The following is a 25,616-nucleotide window of genomic DNA, read 5'->3' on the forward strand; positions in this document are numbered from 1 at the left end:
ATCTTGTGTGTGTGTGTGTGTGTGTGTGTGTGTGTGTGTGTGTGTGTGTTTATTGCTAATCTAATACTTGGAGAAAAAATCCTCTACTCCAACAGCAAGAATTCAGCTTTGTGTGAAATACCCTGTCTTAGAAATACTACAGAAACACTTCAGTTCTGTGTAGTAAAATTCATGCCACTGGATGGTCAGGTTGGTGAAAATATATGGGTAGAGGAAGGATGAAAATAATTTAAGTGCCTCTGCTGAGATAAGTGTTTTCCAATATTTTCACTCATTTAGCAATTCAAAGCACATTCTCTGATAGCACAAAGTTGATTCAATTTTGAAATGGATTAACCTATGGATTTGAAAATATTAACTTTTGTGTACCATAAGAAAAATGTAATAGATATTTGTGAAAGTTCTTGTTAGAGCGCAAGGTTTTACGAAAACAAACACCATAGTTAATTAAGCATTTTTAATATCATAATAAGTCAATAAGAAAACTGAACCAGATTCAGGATTGAAATAATGTAGTCCTCCACGAAGATATCAAAAGCCAGATTTTTCACCTCAACCTAAGAAGGAAAACAGCAAAGTATCAGCAATTCAAAAGAATATCAAAGAAACATACATAATAAAATCAGTATGCAAATAGATTAAAACATACCAATGTGGAAAAACCACAACCAGAATCAGCTCAGAGAGAAGATTAAGGGATCATACCCTGGTCAAGGCCAACACTGAAGCAGTGGCAATACCAGGTCAGACTATACTTCACTCATCATCGCATCATTCCATTTCACATCTTTCTATACCTAAGAGCAGCCCAACACTCTCCACATCCAAGAAAACTTAGGTTAACCTATGAAAAAAATAAAGGCTTCTTTATAGATAAGTTTCAACCATGGGTTTTCAACAAATACTTTATTTTCCATTATGTTTTGCTTTAAGCAAGTCTGTACAAAAATGCAAACTTGGAGGAACTTTTTTGCTTTTGAAATACAGGAGAGTGGAGAAGCATTTATGATTAAAAAAAATTTTTTTTAATGTTTATTTATTTTTGAGAGAGGGAGAGAGAATCCCAAGCAGGCTCCAGGCTGTCAGTGCAGAGCCCGGCGGATGCAGGGCTCCATCCCACCAACTGTGAGATTATGACTGGAGCCAAAATCAAGGGTTGGATGCTTAAATGACTGAGTCACCCAGGTGCCCCCCAACTTTTTTTTTAATGAGCCCAAACACTAGGCATGATAAAATTTCAGGGATGTCTGTGAAGAGATTTATTGTCCTAAAGCAAAAGCTTTAGAAAAGATTTTCTACTACATTCCATTATAAACTCCAGCTCATTTAATATACAGTTTGATTTATAATTCTGCTCCTAACAAAGAGAAAAAGTATAATCATAAAATCTTTATACTGGAATCTTCTATCTTAAAAGTCCAAGATCCAGAGAGGCTACGTTTTGCCAAAGGTTCACAACAAATTAACTAACAGTGGAGCTGGAAAGAGAACAGAGGTTTGATGATCAGATTTACATTTTTCCACTACCAGTTAAATATAATTTCATTTTTCTCCAGGCCATAGGAAAGATAAAAGAAGCAATGCAAGGGGCGCCTGGGTGGCTCAGTCGGTTGAGCATCCGACTTTGGCTCAGGTCATGATCTCAGAGTCTGTGAGTTCGAGCCCCGCGTCGGGCTCTGTGCTGACAGCCCAGAGCCTGGAGCCTGATTCAGATTCTGTCTCCCTCTCTCTCTGCCCCTTCCCTGCTCATGTTCTGTCTCTCTCTGTCTCAAAAATAAATACAAAAATTTAAAAAAAAAAAAAAGAAAATTTAAAAAAATGTTTAAAAAAAAAAGCAATGCAAAGTGTAAGTAATTCAAAACCTGGATAATCAATTTCTGAGTAAGAAAGCTGACTGCATTTCATTTATTCTAAATGACACCTTCTGGTGGTATGTTGTCACTGACGTGGAAAAGTACTTGGATCACAATGTCACCCTCCCCAGCCTTTCAGCATGGTGTTGTCAGTACCTAAGTAACAATTCTGGAGACAGCACATGCTTCCTTCAGCCATCTATAAATGTCAATAGATCGATACTCCTTAGTTAAAAATTGACAGCTGTTGGTCTGTGTTAACCATTCAGCAATTAAACTCCATTAAAAAGGGGCGGGGGGCGAGGGGACTAACAAAGTGCCTGTTTTACAGGGGCTACGCTGGAGTCTTTAGTTCATCTTCCTACACCGGTGAAGTACACATTAAAAACGAGGAAAACAGAGGCTGAGAGAACTTAAATAACTTTGTCTAAAAGCACGAAACTTGGGAGCGGAGCTCCAAGTGTGCTCCCGCCATTCACAGCACGCACACATTCCTAGCTCTTTTCCTCAGTACACTTTGCTCCATCTGGAGTGCCTCCCCCAACCCTTTCAACCTGGAGAACTTCTAATTTTAGTAACCTTACTCAAACGTCACCTTCTCTAAGTGGTCTCTGTCATCCTCTCGTCTCACTTACACAGCACTTTTCCCCACCACAGCACGCCACCACACGCTACTTATTTACCCATGCACATACCCCTCCTTCCATCTCTGCCATCGGCCCCATGGCACGGACTGCCTCAAGAACCAGGCCAGTGTCTTCCTGGCCTTTGCATCCATCGCACTCGGAACAGTGCCTGGTACATAGGACGAGGCTCAATAAATGAACGTTTAATTCGGTCACTGGGCGCCCCTTCCTCCTAAACCTAGATTACAAAGTCATCAGCACAATTTAAAAAGCCAACTTACCTCCAGTACTGCACGCAGGTAACCATACAAGCATCTCTAAGCCCTCCCTCCCCTACCTTCTACCTCATGGCGGTCTCCACGGCGCGCTGCGCAGGTCAACCGGTGCTTCCATACAATGGACTCTCAACAAAATAATAATAATAAAGTCCAAACCGCACCGACTTCAGGAAAGACTGAGAGGGGCCGTACTTGCAGGGAAATACGAGTAAGGCCGAAGCCAGGGCTCAAACCAAAGACCCAGGCACGAGTCCACAGCCCGCTCTCCGAACTCCTCAAGCTCCTACGCCCTATCTCGGGAGGTTTGCTCAGGCCCGCGGAGACTGACAGCAGCAGACACCCGGCCTTTCGGCTCTTGGCTACAACTCACTCCTGCTTCTCGCTTGCTGGTAGCCTAGCTTTGCTGCCGCTCGCGAGACCTCCTCGCCCAGAACAGCCCCATCCGGACAACCAATCCTCCGGCCGCCATTGAGTCACGTGGGTCACAGCCTTTGCCGGGGGGGGTGGTGCGAGGAGCAGCCAATCGGAGGGCCAGACGACACTGAGGCGTGGAGCGGGATGGAGGGCGGAAGCGCCTTTTCGGTTGCTTCTTAGTGTGGGGTCTTCGTCTTCAGGCTAGTGCTTTTTCAGCCTTTGAGCGATTCCTGCCTGCCTCTCAACTCCCTGCCCTTGGACTTTGGGACGTCTTTTGCCAGTTGCCGGTCCTTTGTTTTACAACCGGGGAGGGCATCTGAAAGAGTTGTGCCCGGGATTTCCGGGAAGAATTATCGATTCAGATAGTGATCCAATAGGATTTACTGCACTTGTCCGATTCCCGCGGGAGGGCTGAGGGCTGGGGGCTCGGAGGAATGTGTCCCTTTCCATTCTGTGAACTCTTTCGTTGATCGGGCGCTTGGACGCTTCCTAGATCAGCTTTCCACAAGAAAAGTGCAGCTAAATATCAAAGAAATGCGCAGGAGAACTGGAAAGACTTCCTGGAAGAGGTGGCATTTGATCTGAGTCTGGAAAGATGGATGGGTTTTGAAAATTAGGAGATTCTGGCAGAAGGAATAATTTGACGCCCGAATTAAATGAGAAAGCATGGAGGAACTTGGAAATGTAAGTAAAGTCGAAAAAATGTAGTGTTTCTAAATTCGGTGAGTTAGAAAACACCAGGGGATACTTAGTATATATGTCTTCTAGCATCAAAGACAACAAAACCCCCAAAAAGCCTGGAGCACAACCCAGACTATCTAATCAGAAATTCTAGCGTTGGATCCCAGGCAGATGTATTATTGAAAGGTGCCCCAGGGATGATTCTGATTCATACCAAAGTCTGAGGACCGCTATTAGTGTTAAAGAAAGGAGGTGGTGGGAAATTTGAAAGACAAATCAAGACTTCATCAAAGATGGTGGCTTACTGGCTGTGTAGATTACTCTGGAGAAAGTGGGAGACTTGAAGATTTCAGAGTGGGAGTAGATCAGTGATCAGAGCTGTACTTTTGACAACTATGTATGCAAATGTGTTTTTAAATAGATCAAAAGAGGGCGAAGTGAAAGAAAGGGAAACTATAGCAAGTGATTGGCATAGGTGAGGGCTAAGAAGAACCTAAATTAGGATTGTGGAAGTGGAAATTGAGAGGTGGCATATGAAAAGCAGCGTGAGGAATGTGATGAGTGTCAGAAAGGGATGGGTAGAAGGTGTAAACCTAAATAAAAAGGAAGACTGAGACAAGTGCAAAATTGTCAAAAAGATGAGCTTATTTAGGAAGAGCAGAGGAGTTGCAGTTCAAGACTTGCAAACATTAGCAAGTTACATTGAGTCCCTTGAGAGTTTGGGATAGGCTGCATATTTGGGTAGGGAATGTAAGGAGGAGAGAGCTCAGTTTAGAGTCTGTTAAAATAAAAAACAAAGGGAGGCCAGATTTGAAAATTCACCAAGCAAACCAGACCAGACCAACCAGTCTGGTCATACAAACAAACTTCAATTTAGCTTCTTTTGCAAGACCAACCTGACCTGGGTTATTTCTTGTTTGTGCCTCTGGGAACCATAAGTAAAACTTAACCCCTGACCAACTCACTATTATTTAAGAAAATTCCAGGGTGGCTCAATATGTTGAGTGCCTTGACTCTTGAATTGGGCTCAGGTCTTGATCTCACGACTTAGGAGATCGAGCCCAGTGTGGGGCTGAGCATGGAGCCTGCTTGGGATTCTCTACCTCCCTCTCCCTCTGCCCCTCCCCTGTTTGCACATGTGTGCCCCTGTACACACAGTCTCTGTCTCTCTCTCTCTCAAAAATATATCAAGTATCAGTTTTCTGTAAATCAGGCATTTATGAGAAATGAGTCTCTCAGTCTTTTTATTTTCCTGAGGGCCCTTGTGTGAGATTTCATTTTCTCTCCTCTGGTTCCATTTTATTTTATTTTATTTTATTTATTTATTTATTTATTTATTTGTATGTATGTATGTTTATTTATTTTTTAGAGAAAGAGAGAACAGGGGAGGGGCAGAGAGAGGGAGACAGAGACTCTGAAGTGGCCTCCACAGCAGACTCCGTGCTGACAGCAGAAAGCCAGATGTGAGGCCTGAACTCATGAACTGTGAGATCATGACCTGAGCCAAAGTCAGACACTTAACCAACTGAGCCACCCAGGTGGCCCCCTCTGGTTCCATTTTAGATTGAAGTTCGAGAAATAAAAGGGAAGAATGAAGAGAAATGGAGTGTCTCTGTACCAGACCTATTAAGGATTTCCATTGTAGTTTCAGGACAGGGGACGTTAGACAGTGAAGACAATGGGTCTTTTCGTGTGCAATTCTTCTACCTGGTTTCCCTTTCCTTCCCCATCTCTCCCTCTCAACCTCGTGCATTCTTTTTTTTTTTTTTTTTTTAATGTTTATTCATTTTGAGAGACAGTGCACGAGTAGGGGAGGGGCAGAAAGAGAGGTGGAGAGAGAGAATCCCAAGCAGGCTTCTTGCTGTGAGCACAGAGCCTGACGTGTGGCTCGATCCCACAAACTGTGAGATTGTGACCTGAGCCCAAATCAAGAGTTGGACACAACTGATTGAGCCACCCAGGTGCCCCTCAACCTGGTGCATTCTTACTTGCAGGTTGCAACTCATGTACCATCTCATTTATGAAATCTTATACTCACAAGCATAGTTACTGTCACTCCTCAGAACACCCAGAGCACACTGTTCATATGTTATTAGCTCTCCAGAGTGGCACTAGGTATAATGGTCATGCATGTGACTATATTTGCAAGCTGTTATAAGAGTTGAATGAGCACACAGAGAATGCATAGCAGGTAAAGTGCTCAACTGATGTTATTATATCTGTTGAATTGCAATGAGTTAATACATGTTTTTCCTCTCTAGATTGTGAGCAGGACGTGTATCTTATTCTGGCTAACAGTAAGGCTGCATGGCAGAATGATAGTAAATGAGTTTTGCAAGAGACAGGGGTTCAGATCCCAGCTCTGTTACTTACTAGGTGTGTAGCCTTGAGCTTTACTTCCCTGAATTCAGTTTCTTCATTTATAAGATGATGAAAATAATGCATGTCTTACAAGTTGTCATAAGGGCAATTTGAGACAATCAGAGTTGCATATCTGGCCCAAAGAAGCCAATCACTAAATAGCAGTTTTTATTGTGACATGTAGCCCCAGGCTACATTTCATTCTCACAAGAATTGTACAAAGAAGACACTATTATTATCTCTAATTTACACAGAAGGAATCTGAGGCTTTGGTTAGCATAACTGAGGTCTCAAAGCTAGAAAGGGCCAACACTTCCAACACTTCTGTGATTCTATTATATGAACAGAAATTTCTCTAGGAGCCATATGTTTACATTTACCTACAGAAGATGCTCACATATGAAAAAAACAATTCATCAGGCTGATTCTGGTTTGCCTGGAGGAAGTGAGAAGGCAGCCAAGAGCAAACAAATGGCAGAGGAGGGTACCCATCCTGCGGATGCCTGCTTTTTTCCCCTCTTGCTGGGCATAAACAACACCCATATGGCCTCTACTTGGAGGAGATCACACAGAAGAAATGGTTCTCTTCTCCTAGAGGAAGAATTTTGATTTGGTTTAGTAAATATTTTGCTTTGCAATTAATAAGAGCTAACAAGGGGCGCCTGGGTGGCGCAGTCGGTTAAGCGTCCGACTTCAGCCAGGTCACGATCTCGCGGTCCGTGAGTTCGAGCCCCGCGTCAGGCTCTGGGCCGATGGCTCGGAGCCTGGAGCCTGTTTCCGATTCTGTGTCTCCCTCTCTCTCTGCCCCTCCCCCGTTCATGCTCTGTCTCTCTCTGTCCCAAAAATAAATAAAAAATGTTAAAAAAAAATAAAAAAAAATAAGAGCTAACAAGGCCGTTTGTGAAACATTTGCTTCAGAGCCCTGAGTTCAAATTGGATGGCTGCTCTCTGGTCCGTGAAGCAAAAAGGGAAATCGACCATAGTTTAAGGACTATGTTCCAAAGGCTCACGTTTTCTTCTGAGCCTTGGAGGCTCCCCCAGCACAGGGTAGAACTATTTAGAAGAGAAAGAACACTCCTGCTCCTACTTCACACTGTGTATGAAGAAACGTATTTTTAGAAGAAGGTTTGAGAAGCTATAACGGTTTCTGCATTTGGTATCAATAGACATTCTTCCAGGAGTCAAATGTTTTAAATGTATAAAATAGTGCATAAAGAACACCAACTTTTATGTTTGTTTTTATAGTAAGACCACATCACATATACCCCAGAACTATTCTCCCTTAGTTCTCTATTGCCTTCCTTTCCCTTTGAATTATAAATAGGAGCAACTTTTGGCTCAACTTCTGCCTCTGCATATTCTGTATAGCTTGCTTTGGCTCCTGTGCCAATCCGTGCCCTTTATCTCTGGGCTCACTGTTGTTGCTTCCTGACTTTAAATGAAAAACAACTAACAGTTTCAGCAATGGAATCTTTCTGTTATGGCAAAATATTAAACATTCATCTTTACCTATACCTGTTCATGCTGGAAAGGCTTGGGAGCTTGCAACGTTGTTAGAAAATAGTAATATCAAAGAGTGTTTCCAATGTTAAACTGTATCTCCAGTAATCTGTAAATTCAAAGAAAACATTGTAATCTCCAGGATTCTTGTTAATGTAGAAACCACATTTCTGTCCAAGTCATTTCCTGGAACCCCTTTCTGTTATTGTTTGGAGCACAGAGGGACTGCTGGGCTGGATGGCGTCCAGACCGACATGGAAATGCTCTATCCCAAGACAGTTGTACACGTGGGCAGGATGACTTTTGGAGAAGAGAGCAGGAAGAAGATGGCCAGTAGCTATCTGAAAAGAATGGAGAATGCGAAAATCATCCAAGCTACCTGTGCGCTGTTAAATTCTGGAGGGGGTGTGATCAAAGCAGAGATTGATGATAAAACCTACAGTTAACGATGCCATGGGCTGGGGCAGGACCTGGAAACTTCTTTTCAGAAGCTCCTTCCTTCAGGTTCACAGAAATACCTTGACTACATGCAGCAGGGGCACAATCTCCTGATTTTTGTAAAGTCCTGGAGCCCAGATGTCTCCAGCCTCCCCCTAAGGATTTGCAGCTTGCGTTCCAATCTCTACCAGAGAGCTGTGACTTCCACTGTCAACCTGAGCGCCAGCAGTGCCTTGGAGCTTCTCAGAGAGAAGCAGTCTAGAGCCCAAAGAAGAAGATCAAGGGTGAAGGAGTGGAGTTCTCAGAAAGTTCCTTATGGATACATTCAGGAAGAGGAAGATAGGAGGGTGTCTGCCTCAGAACTGTTTCAAAAGGACAGGTTCCTGGGGCGCCTGGGTGGCTCAGTCGGTTGAGCATCCAGCTTCGGCTCAGGTCATGATCTCATGGTTTGTGAGTTCGAGCCCCGTGTAGGGCTCTGTGCTGACAGCTCAGAGCCTGGAGCCTGTTTCAGATTCTGTGTCTCCTTCTCTCTCTGTTCCTCCCCTGCTCATGCTCTGTCTCTCTCTCAAAAATAAATAAACATTAAAAAAAATTAAAAAAAAAATTAAAAAAACAAAAGGACAGGCTCCTGTATAAGGAGAGACTCAATGTTACGGAGTCAACACGTGTGGAGCTTAAAAGGTTCACCACCAGAAAGATTGTCCCTCGGATTAAAGAAATGCTGCCTCATTACGTTTCTGCGTTGGCCAACACCCTCGGGGGATACCTAATTATTGGAGTAGATGATAAGAACAAAGAAGTGTTTGGCTGTCAGAGAGAAAAAGTGAACCCTGACTTACTAAAAAGGGAAATAGAAAGCTGTGTAGAAAAATTGCCAACCTTCCACTTCTGCTGTGAGAAGCCAAAGGTGCATTTCACAACCAAAACCTTGAATGTGTACCAAAACGATGTCCTGTACGGCTATGTCTATGTGGTTCACATGGGGCCCTTCTGCTGTGTAGTATTCACAGAGGCCCCGGATTCCTGGATCATGAGGGACAATTCTGTCACAAGGCTGACGGTGGAGCACTGGGTGGCCATGATGCTGGATATTCAGTCAGGTAAAGCAGAAGAGAAGTCATAATCTAGTCAGCCAGGGAGGAACGCCTTCTGTGTCTTCCATGGGTATTTGGTCAGGTAATTTCGTTGAAGGATAGAAAGCAATTTTGCTTACAAATATTCTCCCTTTACAGCGTTCTTTTGAAAATATTTTCAGTTCCAGAGTGCCTGGCTGGCTCAGTCAGTGGAGTGTGTAACTCTTGATCTTGGGTTTGTGAGTTTAGGCCCCACGGCAGGTGTGGAGATTACTTAAAAATACAATCCTAAAAAAATATTTTCAGCTCCAGAGACCCAGAATATAAACTCTTTGAGGTCAAGAAATGCTTGGATTTTGGTCCACTTTTGGAAGTTTATCCGATCAGCTATGAATTAGTGAAAGTTCCCTTATGCACGGTAACTGCCTGTTGAAAGAATTTTGTAGGCTGGTTTTCTAGTCAAAAACATTAATCAACAGGGTCACTCTGAAGTCAGTATTTGGGAGAAACACTGTTTAAGGATGAATTCACTGATTCTTTTTTTAAATTTTTTTTTTCAACGTTTTTTATTTATTTTTGGGACAGAGAGAGACAGAGCATGAACGGGGGAGGGGCAGAGAGAGAGGGAGGCACAGAAGTGGAAACAGGCTCCAGGCTCTGAGCCATCAGCCCAGAGCCTGACGCGGGGCTCGAACTCACGGACCGCGAGATCGTGACCTGGCTGAAGTCGGACGCTTAACCGACTGCGCCACCCAGGCGCCCCATACTGATTCTTTTTTTAAAAAATTTCTTTTAATATTTATTTATTCTTAGAGAGAGAGAGAGAGAGAGAGAGAGCGTGCATGAGTGGGGGAGGGGCAGAGAGAGAGGGAGACATAGAATCCAAAAGCAGGCTCCAGGCTCTGAGCTGTCAGCACAGAGCCTGATGTGGGGCTTAAACCCACCAGCCGGCTGATCATGACCTGAGCCGAAGTTGGTTGCCCAACCAACTGAGCCACCCAGGTGCCCCTCCACTAATTCCTTTAAGGGAAGCTTGTTGACAAATTTGAATGGTTTCTGTAACATTAAGAGCTAATGTCTTCAACCAGTGGGCTTGGGGCACTACCAAATGGGGAAAACCCGATGTAAAAGGAGATGCTGAGCAGGGGATGGGGGAGGGGAAGAAGGACTCATAGTGTTTTCACCTCCCTTACAATTTGGCTCAGAATCAGCCCTGGTGATTTCTAATCAACCCATAAAGGACTTACAGTTCAGTTTGTCTTCATGGTCAATATGTTCCAAATTTGATAAGAGAAGCTGGGATCAAGACTCGAGTGATTTTGCTAAATCATTCTCCTGTCCTAAATTTGAGTTTACTTTTCTTATAGACACACACCCCAATCTAGAGATCCTGCCGCTTTCTGATCCAACTAAACCTTGAATGGGGGTTTAAACAAACTATAACAAAATAAAAAAAAAAATACTGTGCTAACCTTTTTCTGATCAGCCACCAGCAGCCTTTCCTTTTAGGGGTGACCCAGAATCAGAATATCAGAGCTAGAAGGAAACGTTAGGGGCCACCAGCTCACGTTCGCACGAGAGAGAGGAAATGACTTGCCCAAAATGAGCCACATAGTGACTTAGAAGATGCGTGACACTCCAAGAGTCCCCAGTCTTCATTTCCTAACATATGTGAACTGTTTGAGGCGTAGAAAGCGTGAGTGGCTCAGGCACGCTGCACATCTCACGTCAACAGTAGTAAGGGCAATGAAAAAGAGTTTTCTTTTTTCATCTGAAACAACTTGCCGTGTGTTTGTTTAGCAATTTCCAGTCTGGCCACTGACTACAGCTTTCACCTGAGTTCACCAGCTCCATCAGCCCTAGGAAGCCCATCATCTCCCAAAAAAGTCCTGGAATTTAAGAGACCTCTACAACAATGTCTGTTTCCAGGTATTCCTTCTTCATTATAGCTGAAGGGACTTTGCTTTCTAAAACTGAGTTGGAGAATGGGGGCGCGTCTGGGTGGCTCAGTTGGTTAAGCATCTGACTCTTGACCTCAGCCTAGGTCTTGATTCAGGGTTGTGAATTCAAGTCCTGCATTGGGCTCCACGCTGGACATGAACCCTAAAAAAACAAAATTAAATTAAAGTTAAAATAGTAACAATAATAATAATAATAATAAAGTTGGGGAGTGCCTGCCTGGCTCAGTTGGTAGAGCGTGAAACTCTTGATCTTGGGGTCATGAGTTTGAGCCCCACATTGAACATAGGGTTTACAAAAAATAATAAATTGGGAGGAATTGGTAGCAATTAGTCCAAGGCAATTAGTCCTTAAAGGAGGTCAAATGTAGACATAATGGTCCTGAAATAATATATACGATGGACTCTTGTTTCTCAGTTATTGTATCCACACTATTTCTGTGTGCTTTGGGGCTTCCAGTCACGTATGGCTTTTGTTTTCCAAATTTGAGAAAATATAGGAATTCTCTTAAATTCTTTTTTTTTTTTTCAACGTTTTTTATTTATTTTTGGGACAGAGAGAGACAGAGCATGAACGGGGGAGGGGCAGAGACAGAGGGAGACACAGAATCGGAAACAGGCTCCAGGCTCCGAGCCATCAGCCCAGAGCCCGACGCGGGGCTCGAACTCACAGACCGCGAAATCGTGACCTGGCTGAAGTCGGACGCTTAACCGACTGCGCCACCCAGGCGCCCCTTAAATTCTTTAAGTCTATACCACAGCTGCCCCTGGCTTTCCAATCAGAAAGAGGTGAACTGGAGTGCCTGGGTGGCTTAATAGGTTAAGCATCTGACTTTGGCTCAGGTCATGATCTCACGGTCTGTAAGTTCGAGCCCCCCGTCAGGCTCTGTGCTGACTGCTCAGAGCCTGGAGCCTGCTTCGGATTCTGTGTCTCCTTCTCTTTCTGCTGCTCACTCTCTGTCTCTCTCATTCAAAAATAAACAGTGAAAAAAAAATTTTAAAAATAAAAGAGAGAGGTGAACCATGGGGTCACCTGGACTCTTCCTAAGGCAGAGCTTCTCAATCTTGGCACTATTGATATTCGAGCTCGATAATTTTTGTTGAGGGGGGCTGCCCTGTGACTTTGTTGGATATTTAGCAGCATTTCTGCCCTCTACTCACTAGACGCTGGTAGCACCTTCTCCAGCTATGACAAAAAATATTCCAGATATTGCCAAATGTCCCCCAGGGGCAAAACTGCCACAAGTTAAGAATCAATGTCCTGAAGGAAAGTTCTTGGATCCCTAAAGCACCAGGTACACACACACACACACACACACACACACACACACACACACCCCTTAGCCGGAAGAAATACCTTCCTAACAGTAGTGGACCACTTGGGGTTGAGGAGAAGGTACCAGGAGGCTATTCTATTCTGTGAAGACTCCTCCCTATTGCCTTCTCCTGCACAAGAGCTGCCAGAAATAGGAAATTTGTAGTCCTGGCCTGTGAAGAGGGGGTGCTTTCTCTTTTTAAAAATTATTGAGTTAATTTAAAATTTTAATTCCAGAGTAGCTAATTACAGTGTTACATTAGTTTCAGGTGTACAATACAGTGATTCAGCAGTTCCATATATTACTCAGTGCTCATCAAGATAAGTGTACTCTTGGGGCGCCTGGGTGGCGCAGTCGGTTAAGCGTCCGACTTCAGCCAGGTCACGATCTCGCGGTCCGTGAGTTCGAGCCCCGCGTCAGGCTCTGGGCTGATGGCTCAGAGCCTGGAGCCTGTTTCCGCTTCTGTGTCTCCCTCTGTCTCTGCCCCTCCCCCGTTCATGCTCTGTCTCTCTCTGTCCCAAAAATAAATTAAAAACGTTGAAAAAAAAAATTAAAAAAAAAAAAGATAAGTGTACTCTTGGGGCGCCTGGGTGGCTTCAGTCAGTTAAGCACCGGACTTCAGCTTAGGTCATGATCTTGTGGTCTGTGAGTTCGAGCCCTGCCTCAGGCTCTGTGCTGACAGCCTGAAGCCTGCCTCAGATTCTGTGTCTCCCTCTCTCTCTGCCCCTCCCCCACTCACACCCAGTCTCTCCAAAAATCAATAAATGTTAAAATTTTTAAAAAATGATAAGTGTATTCTTTTTTTAATGTTTAAAAAACACGTTTTTAAAAAAATGCAAGTGTGGGAAGGGCAAGAGAGAGAGACAGAATCCAAAGCAGGCTCCAGGCTCTGAGCTGTCAGCACAGAGCTCAATGCAGAGCTCGAACTCACAAGCTGTGAGATCATAACCTGAGCCAAAGTTCGTGCTCAACTGACTGAGCCACCCAGGCACCCCAAGATAAGTGTACTCTTAATCCCCTTCATATCCATGCCTCCACCCACCTCTCCTGGGATAACCATCTGATTGTTCTCTATAGTTAAAAGTCTGTTTTTTGGTTTGTGTCTTTTCCCCTCTTTGTTCATTTGTTTTGTTTATTAAATTCCACATATGACTGAAATCATATGGTATTTTTATTTCTTTAACTGACTTATTTCACTTAGCATAATACTCTCTAGATCCATCCATGTCATTGCAAATGGCAAGATTTCATTCTATGGCCAAAAATATTCTATATATATATATATATATATATATATATATATATATATATCTCCATGTGTATATATATATTTCCATGTGTATATATATATATATATATATATATATATATATATATATTTCTCACATCTTTATCCATTCAACTATCAATGGACATTTGGGCTGCTTCCATAGTTTGGCTATTGTAAGTAACGCTGCAATAATAAACATAGGGGTGCCTATATCCCTTTGAATTAGCGTTTTCATATTCTTTGGGTAAATACCCAGTATTGTGATTACCAGGTCTTTCTAGATATGTCTCCTGAGCCAAGGGAAACAAAGGCAAAAATAAATTATTGGGCTACATCAAAATAAAGAGGGGGTGCTTTCTTTGTAGACGAGGAAACCCATAGTTCCATGGCTAGATTCCTTTCTTCCTATGATGTTGCAGGAATACTTACAATATGCTTTTGTAAATTTTAGTTTGTAATTTCTATTTCTTGCATTTTCAGTGACACAGGAAGAGATACAGTTTAAACCAGTATCCCTCTGTAAGAAACTCTTCTCAGATCATAAAGCACTCAAGGAATTAATGAAGACACAGATATATCCTTGTTCTCAGGGGATTGTGATATTTTCTAGAAGCTGGGCCAGTGATGTTGGCTTAAGGAAAGACCGGGATGTCCTGTGCGACGCTCTTCTAATAGCAGTTAACAGTCCCCTGGTACTCTATACGATCTTAATACGCCCCGGTTGGATTGGAGGGCTTGAATATGGCCGAAACACTGTTCATCAGTTAAAGCAGAAACTGGGAACCGTTGGTAGTTACACAGGGAAAGTGTGTGCTATCCCAAGGTTGATGCACCTGTCCAGCACACAGTGCAGCCCCAATGAAATCCCTGTTCACTACCCCCAGTCCTACAGGCTTGCTGCCAAGGATGAAATGGAAGACTTGTTGCCAGCCTTTATCATAGTCTCACTGTGTTCCAATCTCTTCTGAGTGACCAGCTGGGCTGTGAATTTTTCAACTTGCTCATAGAGGAGCAATGTGAGTTGCTTTCAGAAAGCCTTCAGGAGCCGTGAGAATTGTTTATACACTGCCTTCCAGGAACCAGGAAGACAGCCCTAGCCATAAAGATCGTGGAGAAAATTAAGCATTTGTTGCACTGCAAACCAAAAGAGATCCTTTATGTTTGTGAAAGTGACTCTTTAAAGGATTATGTGATGTAAGAGGGCCACTGACTCAACATGATAAACATATTTAGTCAGTCTTTTCGACAGTATCTCAAGAGGAATCTGCATTTCTAGTTTAAGATGTTGTGAGGCCTTAGCTGCATAAATGTGAGAGCCCAAACCCTATACACATCTCCAAATGATCAGGTAGTTGAGCTACAAATGGGTACTATGTAATGCTCAGGTTTAAACATCTCATTACAAATTAGCCAACTATATATCACTTTAAATTTCTTTAACTAGAAACATTTTTTTCCCTACAATCTCTGGCCTTAACTTTAAGAAAAGTGGAAATAAGCCTGTTTTGTTTTAAATATACATTTTGCTTGATATTTAATGCTTCAAAGTCATAGAGTATTTCAGTTAATTAGACATTATACCTAACAGGAACTTGAATTTAAATACCCATTTCATTTTGTTTATAAACTGTTTTCATTTGTTTGACTTATTCTGAATCGACAATTGCAGAAAACATGCAAATTTGCCTCTGATTTAAGTCTTTACCTTTCAGTGTAGTAAAAAAAAAAAATTGGTTGTTATACAATCTAGCAAATGAGGGCAAACTCACTTTAATTTTTGGTTTGGTTTACTTATGTACCCAATAAATCTTTTGGGGCCCCACTTATATGCTAGGAATGTGTACATTTAGTGTTACCAGGGAAAAACATATTGAAGATGGGGCCCTGAAGATCCAATAAGGGAGATAAGAAAAAAATAAGCAAATTGAATGTTGCATAATTAATATGATAATAAGGATATGCTTATTTTAACTTAGGTTGGAGGTTGGCCAGCAAATAGTCCTGGGTGAAGGATCCTTTGGCACACTCTTAAGAAGTCAGTAGGAGAAGTGGAGGGCTTTTTAGGCAAAGGGCACACAGCAAGTGCAAAAGCACATGAGAGAATCAGAATGGTAGGTCTTACTGGAGTAGGGAGGGAGTAGAGGTATGTAGCAGGTGTTGAAGTTAGAAAGGAAGTAGATTCCGAATTATGGAGGATCTTGTAAACTGTGCTAAGGGCTGTGCTGTATGGGTAAGATTAAAAATATCCCAGTCAAAAAGCAAATTCAACAAGCTGTTTATTGAACCCCTAATATGAGGGGGCTAAGAATCGGTGCTTTACTTCAAGAAGTCTACACAGTCGAAACAGGTACATGAGAACGTAAGTAGCTGTGATTCAGGGCATAGGGGGAGTAAATCCCCAAGGACTGCATATGTAAATCAGGAAATCTATAGGAATGAATGATGTTATTTGGATCTAAATTAGAGGAAAGAAACAACCAACTTTACTTTGAAAAAATTACCTATATCTATCTATATAACGAAATTGGCTGTTTCTTGCCTCCTCTAATTTGTTCCTCCTCCTCTAGTACACTAAAACATACTACAAAGGAAAATTGAGCTAAGTAAACAGAGTAGCAGTCCCAGAGAGGCATAGCCCTGTAGATTTTCTATCTTACTTGACATGTCATGGAACTCAGCAACTTCCTGATGTTTTCCTTACCAAAATCTAAAAAGGCTTTGGTTTTGTACTACCAGTAAGTGGGGAAATAGGATTTGCTTTAGATAGGAATTCATCCTAGCCCATACCTCTTTTGCACATAAAAATTATGCCTCCAGGGACCTGCTCGCCTGCTCTAAAAAGGAAGAAAGTTAAGCAATGATAGTAACAAGTGGAAATTGCTTTTGAGATTTGCTGTCAATGTAATGAGCCTGTCTTTAGGGATTGTCAAGCAGCAGAAATGGACTAGTAATAGAAATGAAATCTCCTACCTGGGTTCATTTCAAAAATTTTCATGTGCAGATTTAATTAGATAACCCCAAAGAGTAGAGTTTGCAGTTTATGTATTCTATCAGGTAACTTGTAAGTAGAGTAGTTTTGTAGTGTTTAGGACACCACTGAGTCAATGAATCAGTCTCCAGATGAGAACGAGCTTCTAATTCCGATGTAGATAGTGATGCATATGGTGTTCCCTTTGTATATATGCCTGAAACCTTATTCTCTCTTTCATCCTCTAGCCAACAAACCACCTGCAGAGTTGTGACTCAGAAAACCTTCTTACAAGGGGAGTTCCTAGAGGTTAAACACATAGTGATGGATGAGACTGAGAATTTCTGCAGTAAATATGGAGACTAGTACTTGAAGGCCAGGAGCATCACCCTTCCAAAGGTGAGGGGAGCTGGGAGTGAAAACCTTCATCATGGGATTCTCTGGGTTTTTCTGGACCCTTTCCAAGTCCATCATGCAGATATTAATGGCCTCCCCCCTTCATCTGCTCAGTTTCCTCGAAAAACAATCACCAATGGGATCCACTGTGCTCTGGAAATAGCAACGGTCACGAAAGAAGAAATGAGAAGGGATCAGAGCAAATCTGCCCTCTGGCAGGTCCCCAGACACACTGCCATTGTTCAGGGAAACTGCCTACAAGGAAGCAGTATGTGCCCAGGGTCTGCCTGGGGTGGATGACACAGAGACTGGCCTCACTATGGAACAAATTGTGAAACACGTGGCGGAAAGGTGTCACCACCTGTTCCAATGTGGCTACCTGCCCAAAGACATAGCTGTTCTGTGCAGGAAAAGGGAGGACAGAGGACGCTATGAGCCTGCACTGCTAAAAGCAGTGGAATTATTTGTAACCCCTGGAGCAACGAAGGTTGTGTTCAGCCAGGCCTCCGGTGTTTGGGGCAGTCACATCATCTTAGACCGTATTCAACAGTTTTCAGGCCTGGAGAGGAAGATTGCGTTTGGGCTGAGTCCAGAATGTGCACTGTCAGAAGAAGCACATGAGCTCCGTTTTGCCTCATGAGCCATTAAACACCTCTACGTGCTTTATGAAAAGAGGGCAGCTTTTTGAAAATTATTTTAACAATACAGGTGCCAGAAAGAGCAGAGTCTCTTCTCTGGGGGAGGTGGCAGCTACTCCTTCTCACATATTGCAAGTGAGAAAGTCAAGGCACAGTAAGTACCGTGTGGAGCCAAGAAATGTCTCTTGGGAGTGACCTTTCACTCTGTATGCTGTTACTGTCCTTTTCCTCCTCCTATACACTATGGCAGACTGATGATTGGTCCCCTGCCTCTGGTTTTCCTATCCAGTCCATCTTTCAGGCACCAGCGGTTCTCCTTAAATGGGGAACTAACTGTGTGGCATTCCCTGCCAATGTATCTGTAGGGAGGCCCTGCAGGCTAGAAGCCAAACCAATTCTCAAGGCTTTCCATGACACACCCTGACTTCCTCTCCTAATGCGTCCTTTGTTATACCTCCTCTCCCAAGGCGTCTAAGGCAGCCCAGCCTTGCTGACCCATTTTGGGAGTGGGAGGGAGGATGCCCCCCAGGCTACTTACTTTAACCGGGTATCTCAGGGGCAGCACCTTATTGAGTACCTCATACTGGCTATGGGTCTCGAGCTTCATGGGCCCACAACTTGATTTCCTCTTTGCACTAAGCATGGATTGGTCTCTTGGAGATGGTTTGATGCCAGTCAAGCTCACAAAAGACCAACACACACATGAAAATGTCACCCTGTCAGTTTATAGTGAGTACTGTAGTAGTAAGTGGGCCAGATGCTTTTGCTAATCCATATATTCAATGGCAACATTGGAAGCCAAATTATGAGCATAGCTTTGCAGCAATGGGGATCCCATTCAAATGTGTGAAGAGTCTAGGCAATATTCGACTAGTGCAGTCATCTCTAAAATAGGGATATTTCCACGACAAGGACTCAGACAGGTCAGGTTTACAAAATAAAGCAAATTTATTTTTCTTCTCTCCTAGTTTCCAAAGTTTTCAGGTTGACCACCAACCCTCCCCTTACTCCTCCCAACACACACACACACACACACACACACACACACAGATTGCTCATGTTCATCCTCTACCTGTTCATATGTTCACCTAGGCTCAAAACTGCTTATCCTCTGCTGCTGGCCTGGGAAATGGTCTGTCTGTAAGAGGCCTTTGCACATCCCTGAGCTCTTCCATTATGATTTGGTGTTAATTTTAATCAACAGGGAGCCTGGATGGCAACTCTACCACCCATGCCATCCCTACCCACTCCTGGCTTCTGGCTGTGCTTCTCTTCTCTGCCTTCAAAGCCTTGTCTGCCCCTCTACCTGCTGAAATCCTAGCTTGTCGATCAAGTCTTTGTTCAAAAGGCCAACTCCTCAAATTAAACGTTCGCCATCCCCCTGACCTAAATTTGGTCTCTCCTTTTGCAGCCATTCTCTAGCTTAAAAACTTTTTGAGGATAGTGCCAAAGTCATTCTAAACTGTGCCAGAGAAGTAGCTGTCAGCATAACAAGATCTACGTAATACTCTCCTATCATGTTTTCTTTCCACTGTATGTGAAGTAGAAATAAAACACAGTTCCCTTTCTCTGGTCAGCTCCCCAAACAGCTAAGCCAATGCCGTGCTCTTCAATGCAAACTTGCTTTCCTGTTTGTAAGGATTTTTAAGTTGCTTTGGAAATATTCCAGCTTCCAGATTGCTTTTCAACTTTTATTTGTGTTTGAGAGGCAGAGAGAGACAGAGCATGAGCTGGGGAGGGGCAGAGAGAGAGGGAGACACAGAATCTGAATCAGGCTGTCAGCAGAGCCTGATGCAGGGCTGGAACCCACAAACAGTGAGATTGTAACCTGAGCTGAAGTTGGACGCTTAACCGACTGAGACACCCAGGTGCCCCTCCAGATTGCTTTTAATTTCTAGAAAGGTTTCAGAAAACTTTATTGATGCTGGGCAGGCATGAATGCAAAAGAAAGTGTGGAAATATTCCTTTGGCTATAATTTCACATAAAGCCCATCACCTTTCCAAGAGATGGGAGAGGATCAGACAGGCCAGTCTGAAACCTAATGGTCAGCTTTACTGACCATGGACTGAACAGAAGAACTTCTCCCCTCCCTGCCTCTTCCTGCTTCTGTTACTTGACATTTCCTCCCTTTTACCGTTTCTTGGGGATATTTGGGTACTTTGGGTGGGAGAAATAAAGTTCAGCAAGTAATTCTTTTCTGATGAAGCAAAAGACACCACTGCATTAACATTTGGATAATGGGAGGTGTGTGAATTCTCTAAAATTAATTTAAAGAGTCAAGTGAGGAGGGATTAGGGGAATGGAAAAAACAGGGAACTGCTATATTTTAGTCATAAGCCTCAGTACGATTTAACTTTTTAAACTGTATGTATACATTATATAATCTGATAAAATAATTCATTTTAAAAATAATTATTTCAGGAGCACCTGGGTGGCTCAGTTGGTTAAGCATCCGACTTTGGCTCAGGTCATGATCTTGCACTTCGTGAGTTCAAGCCCTGCACCCTTCTCTATGCTGGCAGCTCGGAACCTGGAGCCTGCTTCAGATTCTGTGTCTCCCTCTCTCTGTCCCTCCCTTGCTCACGCTCTGTCTCTCTCTCCAAAATAAATATTATAAACAAAACAATACAAATAAAAATAATTGTTTTATATATTGAATTTGAGAGTCTATCAGTTCTTAGTCTACTTCAATAACTCACTCTGGCTTAAAGTAGAAGGTCTAACTCAGTGGTTCTCAGCCCTGGCTACTCCTGAAAATCGTTTGTACGGGGGCAAAGGGGCTTTAAAATATACCAGTGATGAGGGCAAACACCCAATTAAATAAGCATCTCTAGGCATGGGCTTGAGCATCGGTATTTATTAAAAGTCGTCCAGATGATTCTTATATGCCACCAGGGTTGAGAACTATTGACCCCTTCTCCAAGTCTTTTCTTTCTGTCCTGAAATAGATGTATACACCCTTCTCTTCCAATCAGACTGGGAGCTCCTTGAGAGTAAGGATGGTCACTTACATATCTTTATTTCCCCAGATGTAACTAGTGCACTTGCATGGGTTTCAGAGTCAGACATGACAAGGTTCAAATTTCAGACTCAAGCACCCAAATGTAATCTGGGCGGCTTAACCGAATTTTCTGTATAAAATGCAAAAAAACAACAGTATATCCCTCAGATGGTTGTTGTAAAGATTAAATGCTTTGTTTCATGTGCTTGGTACAAACCCAAGAGTCAACAGACAGTAGCTATCGAACCCCCGCTAAATTCTCAGAGCCAGGCACACGGTCAGATGGTGATTAGGTGATTATGAGAAATTACTTTATCAACAATGTTACTTAACCCTTGGGAAGCTTAGTTTCTTCCTAGGGCTGAGGGGGTACTAGAAATGCTTATTGGGACAGGGTGTGACACAACACTTAGTAGCCTCTGTGAGCAGTGGCTATTAAGACATCCCCTGGGCTCTTGTGGGTTTTTCTCAGTGGATACTTCTCAAGCATGATTTTTTGAAATGCTGTGACTCTAAGCTAATTTGTGTATTGTATTACTTTTCTCAATCAGATAACTACCCCTCTGCTTGCCACATGTAGGCAATATCATGAAGTAATGACACTGGCCAGATTTGGTACAAATTGGGTTTTTGTGACAATCTAATACTAATTACTAATACTAGTAATTTCTATGGCAATCCACCATGAATAGTGAGCCAGTAGACTGTGGTAATGAGAGATAGGAAATGGGAGTCTGGGGGGTGCCTGGGTGGCCCAGTCGGTTAAGCATCCTACCCTCGATTTCACCTGGGTTCATTATATCACAGTTTGTGGGAATGAGCCCTGCTTGGGCTCTGTGCTTGCAGTGACCAGCCTACTTGGGATTCTCTCTCTCCACTGTTTGTCCCTGCCCTGCTCACGCTCTCTCTCTCTCTCTGAAAATAAATAAACTTAAAAAAAAAAAAAAAAAAAGAAGAAGAAATGGGAGGGGCGCCTGTGTGGCTCAGTTGGTTGAGCATCAGACCTCGGATAGGGTCATGATATCAAGGTTCCTGAGTTTGGGCCCCACCCCTGGCTCTGTGCTGACAGCTCAGAGCCTGGAGCCCTGCTTAGGATTCTGTGTTTCCCTCTCTCTGACCCTCCCACACTCATCCTCTGTATCTCTCTCTCAAAAATAAATAAACATTAAATTTTTTTTAAAAAGGAAATGGGAGTCTAGTAAAAGAAAATTTCATTAAAAAAAAAAAAAAACGGGGCGCCTGGGTGGCGCAGTCGGTTAAGCGTCCGACTTCAGCCAGGTCACGATCTCGCGGTCCGTGAGTTCGAGCCCCGCGTCAGGCTCTGGGCTGATGGCTCAGAGCCTGGAGCCTGCTTCCGATTCTGTGTCTCCCTCTCTCTCTGCCCCTCCCCCGTTCATACTCTGTCTCTCTCTGTCCCAAAAATTAAAAAAAAAAAAAAAAAAAAGTTGAAAAAAAAATTTAAAAAAAACAAAAAACACAACAACAACGAAGCCTGACTGACCATAGAATCACCTTTAAAGTACTATTGACTCATTGATTCATTGTTGAATTCCACATGTCTGTGGGAGGAGCTCTTGAATCTGCATTTTTTTAAAAAAGGTTGTGAAAGTTTCCAATGAACAGTTAAGATTGGGAATTAATTATCTGGCTCGTGACATCTCAAACTCAATTCCCTCTAGTGCACAACACCTTTTCTCAGTGTTAAAAAAATGATTGCTAAATCCATGTTATAATATTCTTGCAATCTCTAAAATGGACACCCAAAAGAAACCAAGCAAACCAGAGCTCAAAGGAACTGTAACTTCTGCGGGTTGTGGAAGGAAGTGGCAGATCAGAGTGGTAAGTAAAAAAACCATAATCAAATCTAAGATCAGCAGCATTAGGAGCCCAATCAAGAAAAGGAAATCCAGGAGAAAGTTCAACGGGGCTTAACTACAGCTGTTGGAATTACAGAGCCTACTAGAAAAATTAAGTGAGAAAGTCCGTGAGATGCACTGCTTGATTCCCTAACTGGCTCTAGCATCACTCTTCTTTCTTCTTTTTTTCTAATGTTTATTTTTGAGAGAGGGCAAGCAGGGTAGGGGCAGAGAGACAGGAGGACAGAGGATCAGAAGCAGGTTCTGCGCTGACAACAGAGAGCCAGAAGCGGGACTGGAACTCACTGTCAGATCATGACCTGAGCCAAAGTCAGATGCTCACCCAACTGAGCCACCCAGGTGCCCCCAGCATTGCTTTTCTTTATTGCATGACACATTTCCCGAGCAACTCAGGCTTATTTGACAAAATAATTCCTCTCTCCCTATCTTCTTCGTCTCCAATTCCACTTCCCAGGGGTTCCTCCTTAATAATAGTTTGATGGGGGGGGGGGGCGGTGCCTGGGTGGCTCAGTTGGTTAAGCAGCAAACTCTTGATTTCGGCTCAGGTCATGATCTCACGGTCTGGAATTGGAGCCCTGTATCAGGCTCTGAGCTGACAGTGCGGATTCTCTCTCTCTCTCCCCCCCTCTCTCTGCCCCTCCACTGCTTGCACACGCTCTCTCTTTCTCTCTCTCAAAAAAATAAACAGTAAAAAATAGTTTCATGTGGGGGCGCCTTGGTGGCTCAGTCGGTTAAGTGTCCAACTTCAGTTCAGGTCATGATCTCACGGTTTGTGGGTTTGAGCCCCACATCGGGCTTGTGCTGACAACTCAGAGCCTGGAGCCTGCTGCTTCAGATTCTGTTTTTCCCTCTCTCTCTACCCCTCCCCTGCTCCCGCTTTGTCTGTCTGTCTCTCTCTCTTTCAAAAGTAAATAAACATTTTTAAAAATTTAAAAATGGGAGACTCTTAAAAACTGAGAACAAACTGAGGGTTGATGGGGGGTGGGAGGAAGGGGAGGGTAGGTGATGGGCATTGAAGAGGGCATCTTTTGGGATGAGCACTGGGTGTTGTATGGAAACCAATTTGACAATAAATTTCATATATTAAAAAAAATTTTTTAAATGGTTATTTATTTGGAGGGGACAGGGAGAGGATGGGTGGGGGAGGGACAGAGAGAGAGGGAGACAGAGGATCCAAAGCAGGCTCAGAACTGACAGGAGAGAGCCCTTGTGGGGGCCTGGAACTCACGAACCCTGAGATCATGTCCTCAGCTGAAGTCGTACATTTAACTGACTTATCAACCCTGGCTCCCTGGACCATAACTTTTCTGACTTGGGTCTTTGTGAAATACAAGACAGCATAGCAAGATGCTGGGGAACAGTCAGAGCCAGTATGAAGGTGTGGGTCTCCTCTGTCCTGTGTCTGTTTTTTGTTTCTTTGTGGATTGTATTTTCTCAGAGTCTCTCATAACCCTACTTCCCCTCACCATGGACCCCTCCTCACATCACCATTTCCAACCTGCATATGTTCATTCATACACACACACGCACACTCACTCTGACTGCCACACCCCAAGCCCTTGTCTCCAGGGTCAGAGGTGTGTGTGTGTGTGTGTGTGTGTAGACAGATGTTGCCTCAAATCTTTCTCAAAGTAAAAAAAAAATCTTCCTGTTACTATTCTAAAATAATGCTGTTCTAGAACACCTTCTGACTATTATCAAACAGATTTTTGTATGTGAGACAATTTTGACTTTTGTTCATGTGATATTTTACATTATTAATGGTTTTCTTGTACCATCTTGTATTCTGGGATAATCCCACTTTGAGTTTGTGTGGTGTATGTTTCATAAGAGCAAGGAAGATAAACTCCTGTTAAGTACAAAGATATTATAACAAACATTTCTTTCGTTACCCGCCTTTTGTTACCCTCTTGCCCCAAATGGACAACTGTTGGCATTTTACCATAGTTACTTCAAGCCTTTTTAAAATTTGAAAAATAAAATATTGTCGATAAATGTGAGGTTCTCTTTGCCTTCCATCTCCAGTTTCATGTTTCTCTCCTCCCAAAGGTAACGAATATTCTGAGTTTACTTCATGTCTTTATTGCCTTTTTTAAATTATTTTTTTAAACGTTTATTCACCTTTGAGAGATAGAGAGAGACAGAGCATGAACTGGGAAGGGGCAGAGAGAGAGGGAGACACAGAATCCAAAGCAGGCTCCAGGCTCTGAGCTGCCAGCACAGAGCCGGATGCGGGGCTCAAACTCATGAACTATGAGATCATGACCTGAGCCGAAGTCGGACGCTCCACTGACTGAGCCACCCAGGCGCCCCTTTATCGCGTTTTTAACACGCTGTTTTACATACACATATCCAGGAGTGATATGAACATTGTCGCATGTGCATGTTAGGCTGAGATAAATGGCATAATCTGGGGCGCCTGGGTGGCTCGGTCAGTTGTGCATCCAACTCCTGATTTTGGCTCAGGTCGTGATCCCAGGGTTGTGGGATCGAGCTCCTTGGTGAACCCCTTGGTGAGCCCCAGGTGGAGCCCACAAGGCTCCGCACTGAGCCTTGGCTCCAAGATCAGTGTGGAGCCTGCCTAAGATCCTCTCTCTCCCTCTGCCCCTCTCCTCCGCTCTCTCTCTCCCCCACCAAAAAAAGCTATAATTCTATGTGTACACTTCTGCGACTCGATTGAACTCAATATTGTTTCTCACATCTTTTTTTTTTTTTTAATTTTTTTTCAACGTTTTTTATTTATTTTTGGGACAGAGAGAGACAGAGCATGAACGGGGGAGGGGCAGAGAGAGAGGGAGACACAGAATCGGAAACAGGCTCCAGGCTCCGAGCCATCAGCCCAGAGCCTGACGCGGGGCTCGAACTCACGGACCGCGAGATCGTGACCTGGCTGAAGTTGGACGCTTAACCGACTGCGCCACCCAGGCGCCCCTATTGTTTCTCACATCTATGTCAATGTGTGTGTTA

The 25,616-nt window shown here is 43.3% G+C and overlaps 1 protein-coding gene, 1 long non-coding RNA gene and 1 other non-coding gene across 6 annotated transcripts; 1 reads left to right on the forward strand and 2 right to left on the reverse strand.

The window, feature by feature from the left end:
• Positions 1 to 442: 442 nt before the first annotated feature.
• On the reverse strand, positions 443 to 3,510 carry LOC131497748 (uncharacterized). 4 transcript variants are annotated; one of them, XR_009255123.1, is made up of 4 exons: positions 2,761 to 3,222; positions 2,549 to 2,648; positions 650 to 844; positions 443 to 557 (listed from the first exon to the last, which is right to left on the reverse strand). It is a non-coding gene; the product is annotated as an uncharacterized LOC131497748 (long non-coding RNA). The 4 variants fall into 4 exon arrangements; XR_009255121.1 differs by having other exon boundaries at positions 706 to 844; positions 2,761 to 3,215; XR_009255122.1 differs by lacking the exon at positions 650 to 844 and having other exon boundaries at positions 2,761 to 3,209.
• LOC131498630 (Z30 small nucleolar RNA) lies at positions 676 to 772 on the reverse strand. Its single transcript, XR_009255512.1, has one exon. It is a non-coding gene; the product is annotated as a Z30 small nucleolar RNA (small nucleolar RNA).
• Positions 3,511 to 7,808: 4,298 nt separating the features above from the next.
• On the forward strand, positions 7,809 to 21,998 carry LOC131496982 (protein SLFN14-like; the record flags this gene model as incomplete). The annotated part of the gene is given in 7 exon segments (XM_058702851.1): positions 7,809 to 8,530; positions 8,776 to 9,251; positions 11,025 to 11,153; positions 14,249 to 14,722; positions 14,725 to 14,962; positions 16,985 to 17,324; positions 17,326 to 21,998. Coding segments are annotated over 7 exon segments (2,874 nt in total), but the record flags the coding sequence as incomplete, so codon positions are not given.
• Between the last annotated feature and the right edge of the window lie 3,618 nt (positions 21,999 to 25,616).

Source organism: Neofelis nebulosa, chromosome 16 (genome assembly GCF_028018385.1).
Source record: "Neofelis nebulosa isolate mNeoNeb1 chromosome 16, mNeoNeb1.pri, whole genome shotgun sequence".
NCBI classification, from domain to species: domain Eukaryota; kingdom Metazoa; phylum Chordata; class Mammalia; order Carnivora; family Felidae; genus Neofelis; species Neofelis nebulosa.